Source organism: Chanos chanos, chromosome 3 (genome assembly GCF_902362185.1).
Source record: "Chanos chanos chromosome 3, fChaCha1.1, whole genome shotgun sequence".
Classification (NCBI taxonomy): Eukaryota; Metazoa; Chordata; class Actinopteri; order Gonorynchiformes; family Chanidae; genus Chanos; species Chanos chanos.
The window spans coordinates 53,036,692-53,050,462 of NC_044497.1; the positions used below are offsets into that span (position 1 = coordinate 53,036,692).

General features: G+C 40.1%; 2 protein-coding genes across 2 annotated transcripts in view; one reads left to right on the top strand and one right to left on the bottom strand.

Annotated features, from left to right (window-relative positions):
- Positions 1–89: 89 nt before the first annotated feature.
- Positions 90–7,964, bottom strand: LOC115807182 (G protein-coupled receptor kinase 5). The gene is given in 17 exon segments (XM_075353553.1): positions 90–146; positions 385–576; positions 768–905; positions 1,182–1,319; positions 1,591–1,799; positions 2,077–2,166; positions 3,072–3,109; positions 3,406–3,596; positions 3,734–3,874; positions 4,015–4,037; positions 4,040–4,077; positions 4,198–4,290; positions 4,391–4,491; positions 4,767–4,832; positions 5,049–5,161; positions 5,412–5,507; positions 7,913–7,964. Coding segments are annotated over 17 exon segments (1,776 nt in total).
- Positions 7,965–12,705: 4,741 nt separating this feature from the next.
- il1b (interleukin 1, beta) overlaps positions 12,706–13,771 on the top strand; it is a 4,325-nt gene continuing 3,259 nt past the window's right edge. The window contains exons 1-4 of the mRNA XM_030768055.1: positions 12,706–12,746; positions 12,976–13,072; positions 13,201–13,384; positions 13,758–13,765. Of these exons, the coding sequence (XP_030623915.1) occupies positions 12,706–12,746; positions 12,976–13,072; positions 13,201–13,384; positions 13,758–13,765 (330 nt within the window). The remainder of the gene's footprint in view (positions 12,747–12,975; positions 13,073–13,200; positions 13,385–13,757; positions 13,766–13,771) is intronic.

Consider the following 13,771-nt stretch of genomic DNA (forward strand, 5'->3'; position numbering starts at 1 on the left):
AAACCGAAGTAAATACAATGTTGAAAACGATAAACTTGTCTCCAACCACAGCTCCTTACTGTCGACGGAGGTCGCGATGCTCTTCGCTGTTAGAGCAAGGCTATCTGAAGGCCGTCCGAGTCCTGACTCGATGACGAACCACGATGCTGATAAAAAAAAGAAAAAAGAAAAGGAAACGCCAAGTTTATACACCAGGTTCCATACATAAGGCAAATTTCCTATGATTTACCATACATGTGTTTTTTGCTCCCCCCCAAATATTTATGGTGTTGACAGTCATTTCAGTCATTACGTCCCATCTGAACGATCTGTTGAAGTTCTACGTGTAAGTACTAACGGTGCTACAGTGGCACTGGAGTACAGGAGGGTTTATGTGTTTCGTACGTGTCTTTTGAAGAGTCTGTGTAGTAGTCTGTGTCTTGGGCTCTCGGGAGTTCTCGGGCTCTCGGGAGTTCTCGGGCGGTCGGGGGTCTTAAAGACATCAGGGATCCGCTCCGGTCTCCGCACCAGGTCGGGAGTCCTGGTCCCTTTGGGTCCAAAAACGTTCAGTTCTTTGAAACACTCAGTTTCAATCATCTGTGTGTGGAAAAAAAACAACAGTCTGCTGTTAATATCTTTTAACAATATTATACCTATATATATATATATATATATAGAGAGAGAGAGGTATATATAGAGGTATACAGATAGATATAAAGTTGTGTGTATGTATGATAAATAAATGTGCACACAGAAACACTCCCATCCCCAAATCTTGTTCCCCACACCTCATTCTGCCAGGGGATGGACATACTGCCGGTGCTGAATTTGGCGTAGAAGTTTTCATCAGTTTCGTCAAGGTTTACACCCTTGACAGTGGAGAACTGGTCAATGTCAAGCACGTCCTGGCAATACACTGCTCTGGGCTGGATAAGAGAGAGAGGAAGAGAGCCCAGGCACATTAACAAAGAGAAGAAGACTGCTCTGATGTACAAGACTGTTTCTCGAAATAATGGCACGGCAACCTTCAGAGGAAACGATCGATGCCGAGTGTCAAAAACAAGTCTGGGCGTCACCTAATGAATGTAATTTACATCTCTGCCGCCCTGTCTTTGTCAAATATAGTATGGGTAGACCTGAGCACTCAGACAGCATTTCATGAATGTGATTTTCCGTATGCAAATAATACGCTAGCTCTTTACGTCGGGCACGAACGGGGGCGTCGTCCTTCCCGCCTCCAGCAGTCGGAAGTTGACGTTTTTGAAGAACGGATGGGCTTTCACTGCCGCTGCACCCTCTGAGTTACATCCAAGCCTTACTTTTGCATCTTTCGCCAAAAGCTGAGAGCAAAAATCAAACAAACAAAAAAGAGCTTTTACAACCCATCGGCTTATTTTCTTGATTTCCGCTTCAGGGGTTCTTAGGATAACAATGACTAAAGTAATTAGGGCCAAAGAAATCATAGTTTTACCATGGAGACAATAAAAAAACAAAAATCTACGAATAGAAATAATGGAGAGTAAAATTAAGACCATGGCTAGATTCATTTCAAATTTAAGGATACATAAATTCAAGAAATACTGAATCGTGATTTAGGATCGCAGCCCTCACCGCCTGGCAGATGTCTGCAGCCTCGTTTGTAAACTTATTCCCGTAGGATTCCTTCATCTCAATCGTCCTTCTGTCGGATTCATTTCTAGACAGTTTTTCCTTGTGTGCGCGAAAAGGAGGACGTCCTGCAGTCATCTCGTAGATCAGACAGCCAAGTCCCCACCAGTCAGCGCTCATGTCATAGTACTCATTTTTGACCACCTCTGGTGCTGTAACACATTAAAGAGCAGCCGCGTGAAAAACACGTTATCGTCATTTATGAGATTTTCGTGTTGGTTCACTGCAAATCTCACACGATGCGCAACACAGTGTGCTTATTAGATCATTCAAGCCTGGTCTTTGAACCAGAAGAAGGCTTCTGAGAACATTTAATGTGCTTTGCCATCCCTGGGGTTATAAAAGTGCTGTTTGTCAGGTCAATGCGTCTAATTCTTTTGTCTTTTTTTTTTCTTATCGGCTTTATCGGGAAGATGGTAAGTGAGGTACCCATATAACCCGTTGTGCCCACTCTGCCACGAACAAGCTCATCCTTCGACAACACGACTGCCAGTCCCAGATCAGATATCCGTATGTGACCTGTGGACAGTGAGAATTTTGTGAAACGATGCCATTTGGCACACACAGACATTTCTTAAGGGCAAAAAGAGAAGAGAGTCAAGTTCTTTACAACTTATGCGTAACGCTGCTTCCCTGTTAGCCTTTTAAGAAAAGAATCTTCCTGCATTGTGATTTTTCAACACCTCTTCTGATTTTTCCAGCGTCCAATATTCACAGAACGTTTAAAAATATCCAAGGAAACTAATCATACCACATTTAAAACACATCCTGCGGGCTATACATGTCTGGGTTTTTGTTTTTTGTTTGTTTTTTCTTTTTTTTTAACAAATCTTTTTAATGTGGTTTTTACTATATTTTTAAAATGTTTTTCCTGCTTTGAGTCGCAAATAACATTTTAAATACGCATCAGTTTATACATAAATAACTTGAATACAACATAAAAAGTATGCATAAAACGTGTACGTTACTGCTGAAATAACTGAAAGAATGTTTTGACGTAAAAGCGTGAAAGTGGAAGTCAATAACGTATCTAAAACAAGATCTAAGTGTTTTGCAGAATGACTAAAACAAGTTTATAGGCAAACAGTCAAGTCTAAAATAGTCCTAGATACCATCCCTAAAAAGATTCAGATGTCTGACAACAATTATTAAACAGAAAAAACAAGTTTCCTTGATCATGGGGAAAGAAAACACCATGGGTAACTTCCTGTTAAGTGAGTTAGCATCCAATGCGACAAAACTGGAATTCCAACCCAAATATCTCATGCTTGTTAAATGGGTTCTGGGTTTGTTATGGGTAAAATTCCACATTAAGTTTAACAACTACAGTTCTAATGCACTGAGCATTTATTGGATGGATGTTGTGATTAACGCAAAGAAAAATCTATACTTTTATGAAGTATCAATGAAGCAAACAGGCTTACCATAGTCGTCCAGTAGAATGTTTTCTGGTTTCAGATCCCTGTTAAGAATGACAGAAAATGCTGACATTGTACAGAAACTTTTTGACACTAGCATTTTATTTCCACATGTATTCATTTTTTCCACTGTAAATCCCCCCAATTTCTTTGTTTCTTTCTTTTTCTTAGTTTCATCATCCAAACTGTTTCAGGTTTGCAGTGTGTGAATTACAAATACATACATTTTAACTGATGTCATTTTCCAAGAGGGGGAGACACCGTTCACGCTTTTATTTTGAAATATGCACAGAGAGAATTAGGAAAAAAAAAGAAAAAAAAAAAACATAGCATAGATGACCTGTATAAGATGGATTTTTGATGGAGGTGCTCCAGACCACAGCAGATTTCAGCAGCGTAAAACTGGGCCCTCTCTTTGTCTAAGCCTGGGGAGCCCATGTTATGTATGTGAAACCTCAGATCTCCTCCGTTCATTAGCGTTAGCACCAGGCAAAGGGCTTCTTTAGTCTCATAGGCATAGGCTAAACTGACCTGAAGCACAAAGACAAAATCCAAATTAGACAACTTAAGAAAAAGGACCATAGTGAACATATATAGACGGTCTGTCTGAGGTGCAGAGGTGGTTGAAAACAGAACAAGGCAAATTATTAAAGTCTTGGCTCTCTCACCACAAATCTGCTGTTCACTTTCTCCAGAATGCGTTTCTCGTTGAGTGCCATGGCTTCTCCGTGACGCTTTTTAATGCGTTTCTTCTCCAGTTTCTTACAAGCGTACATCTTTCCCGACGATCGTGCTTGGCACGCGCACACCTGTTAAAAAGGAAAAAAAAAAATGTTTTTTGTTTTTTGGGGTTTTTTTGCTTCTTGTTTCACTTCCTGCGCTCATATGTTTCTTTATTGATTTAAGAAGGGTTGTGTGAATTATCTCTAAACGTGAAATACGGTCTTACCTCCCCAAACCCTCCTTTCCCAAAATACGGTATTCTCTGAAGAAACCTCTTGTGATTGGACGTCTAAAAAAAAAAAAAAAAACCCAAAACAAAACAAAATCCAAAAGCGTCATCATTTCGTTCTGTAGAACTCACTGGATTTACTTCACTCTCTGTTTCCAAAAATCAGGAATCCATACATACCTCTCTACCATCTTCCACTGCAGGAAGCGGTCGAAATACATGCTCTTCTGATAGTCTTCAAAGGGAGCTCCACTTAGGTAATCGTGGAGGGCCCTGAGGGCGGGAGAGTAAAATGTTCAGCCTGGAGGAAGGGTTCATTATGTACGTTAAATGCTATTTGGGTCGAATTTTGACAGGGTAGCTAGACGCTCACTTTCGACAGTCAGTAAAAAAACCTGCAGAAGGGTTGAGTTTCATCTTCTGTTGGCAGTTCAGTCCATACCTGTCTGCAATCGCCTGTACAAAGTGAGGACACTGTCCACATACATAAGCTTGTAGGTATAAGAGGTCAAATTCGTACAGACATTCATTCTCTCTCCAAACTTTATCTCATAACTAGCAACGACACTTTCGTAAGCTTTGAGAAAATGGTTACTTTGAAATGGATCTGGGTTAGTTTTAGCCCCATGCTCCCATCCCTCAATACAAATGGCCTTTTTCAGATTTTTCAGCATTGTAGTGTTTATTTCTGGGACATATCAATAACGGTATGTACAGCTACATTACTGTCATTCTACAGAGCCAGTTACCTGTGAGTTGAGGAATTTGACGATAGTTTCTTGTCCGTTGTCATCTGGTGTCATTTCATAGGTTTCCTGAGGGAGAGCATACAAAGTAAGATTATACAAATGAACTGTGCTTTTGATGTCAGTTGGCAAAGTGTTAAATTAATTTCAGCTCTGCTGGAACATGTTTTTTCCCCCTACTGTAAGATGTTTACAAGTGCCTTAAGACTGACAGAGACCTAACTCTCAGTAGTGGGATGCCACCATGAAACTTGGTTTGCTATAATTTCACATTAAATGCAGTACCAGAGCGTCCAGCAGACTGATGCAGTCCCACAGATCCGGTCTTGTGCTGCAGAACAACCGGAACAGCTCTTTTCCAATGGGTTGTTCCACACAAAGGCTAAAGTAGTCCCGCTCTGTCACAAAGCCAAATGTGAATATGAGTCAAAACCTGTTCATTCCTTCATGACTGTGCTAATCCTGAACCTAGTTCCAAAGGGTTGATGAGGTTAGTCCTGTTAACAACTGTAACTTGAATTGCGAGCGGGTATGAATTGAGCTAGGACTAAACAGGACTGAATGCAAGTAGATATGACATTAAATTTCATTGCAAGTGGCTGTTAAACGGAGGTTGGTTTTCAACAGCTCATAGACTTGAACACCCACCAATAGTATTTGCAAGTTCCGTGCACTCCATGATATGAGGAAACTGCAGCATTTCTCTCCATCTTCTGCTTCGTCCTTTATGTTTCCCTCCACCAGCTACAGAGGGATGAGAGAGAGAGAGAGAGAGAGAGAGAGAGAGAGAGAGAGAGAGGGAGAGAGAGGGAGAGAGAGAGAGAGAGATGGAGAGAGAAGGAGAGAGAGAGAGAGAGAGAGAGAGAGAGAGAGGGGATCAGTTTGCTAGAGCTTTTCCACAGAAACAAGAGAACAATGACGTTCTTTCGTCTTCTCCTTCGGAAACCACTCGTTTACAGAAGTCTGCGGCTCCTGGTGTTTCCTTTGAGTGAAAGCGCGTGAAGATCAGTTTGCACCTTTACCTCCTCAGTCACAAAGGCAATCTAACCTAAGTGCACTGAGAGGGAATCCAGACAGGCTCTAGTGAATCTGATGGACTAAATTTATCTTCATAAATTCCATCTTCTTCTTCATCTTCTCCTCTCTTTTCTCACAGGAGAAAGGGATGGCAGCAGGAGCGAACTCTGGGGGTCTTTAAAAGTGTGGTTATGCAGCCTGAGCTGTACTGACTGCTTATTTGGCAGTGAGAGATAAGCATGCAGCTACACAGCACTGTGCATACACTGTGTATCTTGAATGTTGGCTTTGTATTTATCTGTTTACTTGTGCTTGTGTGTGTGTGTGTGTGTGTGTGTGTGTGTTTAATTTTTATTTTATTAACGACTGATGCTAGAACTCTGTGACATGCTTTATTGAAAAGAAAGTCATATGGCTGTTGAAGAAACTACTTTGACCTATTTTAGAAGCAACAAACAGTCTTACTGGTGTGTGTGTGTGTGTGTGTGTGTGTGTGTGTGTGTGTGTGTGCGTGTGTTTGTATTGTCCATATATATTGTTGTTGCCTAGCAAGATTTTAAACTATCTTTGGTATTGTCTATTAAAAGTGTGCTGAGGTTAAAAATAGCTGTGGGAAGGAACAAGGGTGAGAAGGTGACACAATGTCAGCTAGGAAAAAATGCACAAAAGCCACACCTGCGAGTGTGCCCTGTCCGTTTACATCCTGGAGAAACTGAAGAAGGAGGAGGAGACAGGAGTTCTATTTTTGTCCACAAAATGTAATCTATAATCTGTAATCTTGTCAGCCCAGATAAAAGACAGCTGAGATTAATATCTGTTTCTTGTGGTGAGAAAGTACCCTGTTGCTCTACAGATGGGCTACTTTGGCTGGTCAAACTTAACTGAAAGTAATTTGAAGTGTGCCCCATAAGGCAATACAGATATTAAGCAGAAAGTATTTTTATTGTTCATTCGTAACAACATTAACATTTTCTCTTCAGACCTTAAACTGGCGTTTAGGCGTTAATTATGGACAAGATTACTTAAGAAAAAAAAAAAAAAAACCCTCAAAGAAACTTATTGTCATTTTTTTTCTCATGTAAATGAGCAGGACAAAGTCTGCAGCTGAAAACGATGATGACAGATTGAGCCTAGAGAGCTCACTGTAAAAGGAGTCAAACTTGTTCAGTGACTTAAAAATGCGCTTAAAACAGCCAGCGCTGCATCTCCCTTATGACGTCAGAGCTATTGTGTATCCCATTATGTTATGTTTGCGTTGAAGTCATAACAATGCAGGTTCGGGACACGACGCAAATCAAAAAATGTGGAATGTGCAGTTCTCTGTCACTTCCTCTGTGTCACACCTGACATGGGTTGACATTAGGTTGAGATTAGTGCACATGAGGTTCCCCATCATGTTTCACCCACCCCACATACAAGGACTTTTCCCGTCTATAGGGACTTCAAAGAATACACTGCAAGTTTATTAATCCGTTTTTGGTTTTTGTTTTTTTTTTAAGTTTACAGCCGTTCTTCGAAATTCAAAACAATAAAACTAGTTTTTCTTGTATAATTATTACCAGTAGATGCTATGTCTTCTGTCGTGCTTACGTTCCAAGTTCAACTGATGCTGGGCCATTGCACGGTTCAGAGATTTTTAATGGCGTTGGTAGACGTAAAACGCAATTCATGTGTGCACACCTCACTTTGACATCTGAGGCTTTGACAAGATACGATATGATACGACCCGGTGTGATATTTCCTGAGTGAGTCTGCTTATTAAGCAGTTGTAAATTGAACGGTAAGAAGTTAAAGTTTATGTGTAATTCTCGACTGCTCTCCATGAAGGAGAAACATAAATGTGAGAGACGCGGCAGTAAAAGGGCTTCATCCTCGTGAGCGCCAAAGCTGCCAAGAGTTACGAGGTACTTAAAAAATTCTCTACAAACAGCTGGTTGTCTTACAATAGAGTTCATGGATATACGTGTGGTACGAAAAAAGTATACTCAAAGCTTAAGTTTAACGTTCTGTGTAGACACTACAAATACAATAGCACACATAATTATGTTGCAATGGCTATCTCGAAACGATATTCTTACATATTATTTATTTCACACACAATTATTTCACGCATACACAATTCCAGGTCTTACCTTCTCTTGCCTTGATTAGTGCAGAGTTGGCTACCATATTTTCTATCTCCATCGCTGCAGTGTATCATCAACTAAAGACCCTTAAATTAATTAATCTGTTAACATAAATAATGAGATGAGAGGAGTCGACATCTGCCACATGCAACAAAACAGAAATGCGCGTATCAACCCTACAGTATTACATATGGCACGCCAAGCTGTCAGCGTCGATTAAACGCTGACGAAATGAAACAGTCACGACACGCCCCCTCTCTCTTACTCTGTTACAACACTTACTGCACACGGCAGTCGTCAAAATCCGCCAGGCCCATAACCCTTTGGTTCAAGGAATGTTCATTTAGTTCAAGGAATGTTCGCTTATTACGCTCACAGGCCTCCATAGCCGTTCCACTTTCAGTATACCTGAAGCTGTCATTCGGCTTACTAATTACAGAAATCAATCAGCAGTAGAGTAGTCTTTATTGACCAACATAAAAGTTCATCCGTTTTCGTCTGTATGATAATAATATAATAATAATACAAGTTGTTTAGAGCCCAAGATCAATATTTATAGTCTCAAAGGGCTTTACACGTCAACAACAAAGTGAAATAAAAATTATATTATCCATAAGTTAGGGAAAATATTTAAGTCTTTAGTTTAGTTTTAACGGTATGAAGAGAGTTTGCTTCCCTAATTTCTGTAGGTGAACCATTCCAGAGGAAGGGAGAGCGGTAGGAAAAGGCTCAGTTGCCAGCAGACTTCTTTTTAACTCTTGGAACGAGTAATAGTCCAGAATCTTGAGAGCACAGGGTGCGAGTGGGGTTATAGATTGTAATTAAGTCGGTTAGGTAGAACATTATATGTCAATGAGAGGACCTTAAAATCTGCCCTTGCATGAATTAAGAGCCAATAAAGGGAAGCCAGGACAGGTGTGATGTGGTCAAACGTCCATGTTCTGGTCAGAATTCTGGCAGCAGCATAAATATTTAATATTTTTTTTACATTTTACATAAGTATTTATATTTTCAGTTTAAAGCTGAAGGCAGGTTTTGACATTTGTAACCCTTTGTGAGATGCTCATAAATTAATCTGCCGAAAACCGCCTATACTGTAGACAGTTTATCTATTACTGTACCTCAGAAGGAAAAAAAATCATTAAATCATTCTCTGTATATTTGGTACTGAAGGTCTACAAGTCCTACTGCTCTCAACACTGAGTGAGACACTGATTTTCTCCCTGTGATACAGGTGTGTTTGTTCCTCGGCCAGTCAGAGACGTGTTGTGATTGGTAAAAACAAAATCCATTGTTTTGGCTGTATGGCTCGAGGGCCTAAATTAACAATCTCTATGCCGCAACAAAAGTGGAATGATCGAATGAGACTCTGGCGCCCCCTACCGTAAAGGGCCATGAACTAAAATTGTTCAGCTGAGTTGAGTATAAATAGTTGAGTATAAATAGCCCACACCCGTTGAAACAGGTCAAAATTTCCAATCTGTAAATATTTTACCCAGTGGTTTACACCGCTCCAGTGCATCGCTATATTATCTTTACAGTACTAATAGATTCTTAAATCTTATCCTATAAGACCGACAAACGTATTATAATACCGTCAATCTTTGAGATCTACGTCAAAAGTGAAAAAAAAAAATCACGATTCTGGACATCCAGGACGGACGCTGTTATCCGGGACACACGCTGTTGCCCCGCCGACGGTTTGGCAGGCAGTACTGCATAGAGACGTTATGAAACGTCAAAACAGCACAAACCGAAGTCTGGAACACTCCTGCGCTTTACAGAGAGTGAAAATAGTTGTGGTCTGATTCTTCTTATTTATTCTTATGCACTCGTAATCTCTTTAACCATTTCAGAAGCTCCACGGTAACACATCAACAGATCACCAGCCCCTGCGGAGTAGCGCTTTCTTATACCTGCTGTACATTCAGTATTGTCTTCCACCGTGTACTGGATTGTTTTGAGTAGCCTACTTATGCTTGTGACTACACTGTCACTGCATACTGTATTGTTGCTACCAGATTTTGGACTGTTTAGCCTGCATTGTGGATTGTAGTCTACACTGTGTGACAAAGATGTTTTTATCTGTCATTCCAGAACACGTTGTACATCAGAGGGAACGGAATGAGGTAGGCTACTCAGGTCCCAGTTCAGGTAACAGCAATACTAAAATCAAGAAGAAAACCCTATTTTTAACCCTATCTCTCTAGACATGCTGTCCAAATTGGTGCACTCTGCTAAACCAGCCTCTTGCCTCCTTGATCCCATACCTGCTAAACTTTATATGGAGCTTTTCTCGTTTCTTGGCCCAACAATCCTAAACACTCTAAATATGTCACTTAAATCTGGTATTGTATCCTCCTCTTTTAAAACAGCCGTGATCAGGCCTTTACTTAAAAAACCAAATCTTGACCCTGAAGCCTTAAATAATTATAGGCCGATCTCTAATCTCCCGTCTCTTTCAAAAATACTTGAAAAAATTGTAGCTGCTCAGTTGATAGCCCATATGTCCTCTAACAGTCTGTTTGAAATATTTCAGTCAGGCTTCAGGTGTTTTCACTCTACTGAAACCACCCTTACTAGAGTAACTAATGATCTTTTATTAGCCATGGATGCTGGTGCTACCTCTGTTCTTATTCTGCTTGATCTGAGTGCAGCATTTGACACGGTCGATCACACTATATTGTTAAAGCGCTTGGAAAACCAAATTGGCATTCGTGGCCTGGCACTCTCTTGGTTTAAATCTTATCTCTCTGAGAGAAAGCAGTGTGTCCACTATAATAATGTGACCTCTGAATACCACAAGCTTAACTATGGTGTTCCTCAGGGATCAGTCCTTGGCCCTCTTCTATTCTCTATTTACATGCTCCCTTTGGGTGACATTATTCGTAGTTACAACATTAACTTCCATTGTTATGCTGATGATACTCAGATTTTCTTACCTATCCAGCATAATGACCACTCTGAATTGGCTAACCTTGAGGCATGTCTTTGTGCTATTAAGGGTTGGATGTCTTCAAATTTCCTGATGCTTAACGCAGGCAAGACTGAAATGTTGGTCATTGGTCCCCCTACGCATAAGCATCTTTTTAGTGATCTAACTCTAAATTTTGACAACTGCATCATCTCTCAAAACTCTTCAGCTAAGAACCTTGGTGTGATTTTTGACTCTTGTCTCTCGCTAGTCACTCATATCAAGAACACAAACAAAACTGCCTTTTATCACCTCCGTAACATTGCTAAAATTAGGCCCTTTCTAAGTATGGCTGATGCAGAAACCATTGTTCACGCATTCGTCACGTCTCGCCTCGATTACTGCAATGTTCTTTACTCTGGCCTGCCTGCCTCTAGTACCAATAGTCTTCAGCTGGTCCAGAATGCTACTGCCAGAATTCTGACCCGAACGAAGAAGTTTGATCACATTAGCCCTGTCCTGGCTTCCCTTCACTGGCTCCCAATTCATGCAAGGGCAGATTTTAAGGTCCTCTTATTAACATATAAAATTTTACATGGGCTTGTGCCTTCCTACCTGTCTGGCTTAATTACACCCTATATCCCACCTCGCACCCTGCGCTCTCAAGATTCTGGATTATTAGTCATTCCAAGAGTTAAAAAGAAGTCCGCTGGCAACCGAGCCTTTTCCTACCGCTCTCCCTTCCTCTGGAATGGTTTACCGAAAGAAGTTAGAGAAGCAAACTCTCTCAATACCTTTAAAACAAGACTAAAGACTTATCTATTTTCTCGAATTTATGCATGATATAATTTTGATTTGACTTTGTTATAGACATGTAAAGCCCTTTGAGACTATAAATAGTGATATTGGGCTCTAAATAAATATTATTATTATTATTATTATTATTATTATTATTATTATTATTATTATTATTAAAACACACGATAAAATACCATTAAAAATAAAAATAGGTGAATACATGTATAAATATAAGTATAAAGTGAGCAGACTGTGTTGATAGGATTGAGATTATGAAAATCTAAAGGATAAACAAGGTGGCCGGGTGGTCCCAATTCCAGCAATGCCCTGATATGAGACAATGGTAACAATAGCAGCAAATTGTTCAGTGAGAACTGCAGCAGTTGTTCAATGAGAGCAGCAATTGTACAGTAGAGACTGCAGAATTTACTGAGAGTGACGCTGAAGACAAGTTACAAAGAGGCGACTAGTTAGTCCTCTGACAAGTTAGGCCTCTGACTAGTTAGAACTCTGCATAAAACTCTTTAAAATTGTCTCTTCATGAGGACATAAGCAAGAAACATATTTTCAGAATCAGCCTTTTGCTGTCTTTACAAACATATTACATTTGACTTGTTTTAAAAGTCACATCCTGTTGTATTAATGTTTTGATACGTGTATTCTGAGTTTAATATTAAAAAAAATCAGCAACTTGTAGGCCTACTTAAATGTTAGTAATTGGTTTTCTTTGCTTGTCATATATGGAAAGAAGAATCAGATGAACAATATTTCGGAATTAACTTAAGTAGGCTTTTCCTACATTTAGTCCAAATTATTCAAATTGGTGAATTTTCAACTCAATAATCTGAAACCAGTTTGCCCAGATTTAGTCTAAATGGATTTTTTTTATTCAGTGGGGACGGCCAGTTTTACAAGTTTAGGCCACACATGAGTGGCGCAACATCGCTGGCTGTTGCCCCGCCTGGGTCATTTCCGCGTGAGAACAATATAAAACAAGGGCAAAACGTTGCCAAGAGCACAGCTGAAAAGATAAACCGCTACTCCAGACATTTCGCATATTAAGAACAGGCACGTAAACTACACAACGATGGCAAGCAACGGTTTCGACGTGTCTTTGGTCTCACAGGGGTAAGATTTCCATGCTACAGCGATTTTTCGTACTGATTAAAGATTCGTTGATAATACTGTCTGAATCTGCTCTGGGTACCCTACATGGTGACCAGTTGCAATTATTACTGGTGAATGATAGCTTAGTAAACTGATGTCGAAGAAACATATTCTCTGTCCTGGAAACTGCATACAATCTTAAAGCTTCTCATTACATAGCAACTTAATGACTTTCCCCCCTCCCTCTCAGTTCTGACCGCATGGAGTTAAAAGATTGTTTGGACTGCAACTCGGCAGAGATGGTGCGTAATTTCATCTACTGTAAATGTCGAATTGCGTCAGTGACCGTAAGAGTGAGCGAATCTCTATTAAGTGTGATCCTGTCATAATTATGATGGTATAAAATCACAGCGAAACGTGTGACCGTTACACGGAAATGCCGCTTGTGTTAATAAGACTGTCTGTGCTCGAGCAGAGTGGACCGATCCGTGACCTCCACGAGGGGCTTCATGCGGAGATTTTACAGCAGCCTCACAACATGCCTCAAGTGCACGAGATCATCAGCGCTCTGCAGCGGATGGAGCACGATCACTGTCCGAAAAGCACCGAATTCAGCGATGATGCGCTGTATAACATTATCATGGAGAAGGCGGTGGAGGGTACGGCAGTCTTTCCTTGTCATTTACGAACTTTAGGAAATATGCAAATTTGTCTGATGGCAGATTTATCTTTTAACATATTCATATTTAAGTCTACTGTATAGCCGCATGTAAGAAAAAAGTTATTATGATTAATAATTTTGTAAAAATCTGTTACATTACATCTCCATTAGAAAATAACTGAACTCTGTCTGTCTTGGAAGTCACTTCGGATAAAAGCATCCGCATAATGAAGGAACTTTCATGTAATTAACTGGGATTTGTTCTCTGACAGAAGAAAATGAGTGTTTGAACCAGATTGACATTCTAAGTGGTTTTGCTGCACTAGAAATATTGGATGTATCATTAAATAATTTCGCCCTTTTCTGTACAGAATGTGTGGTCAGC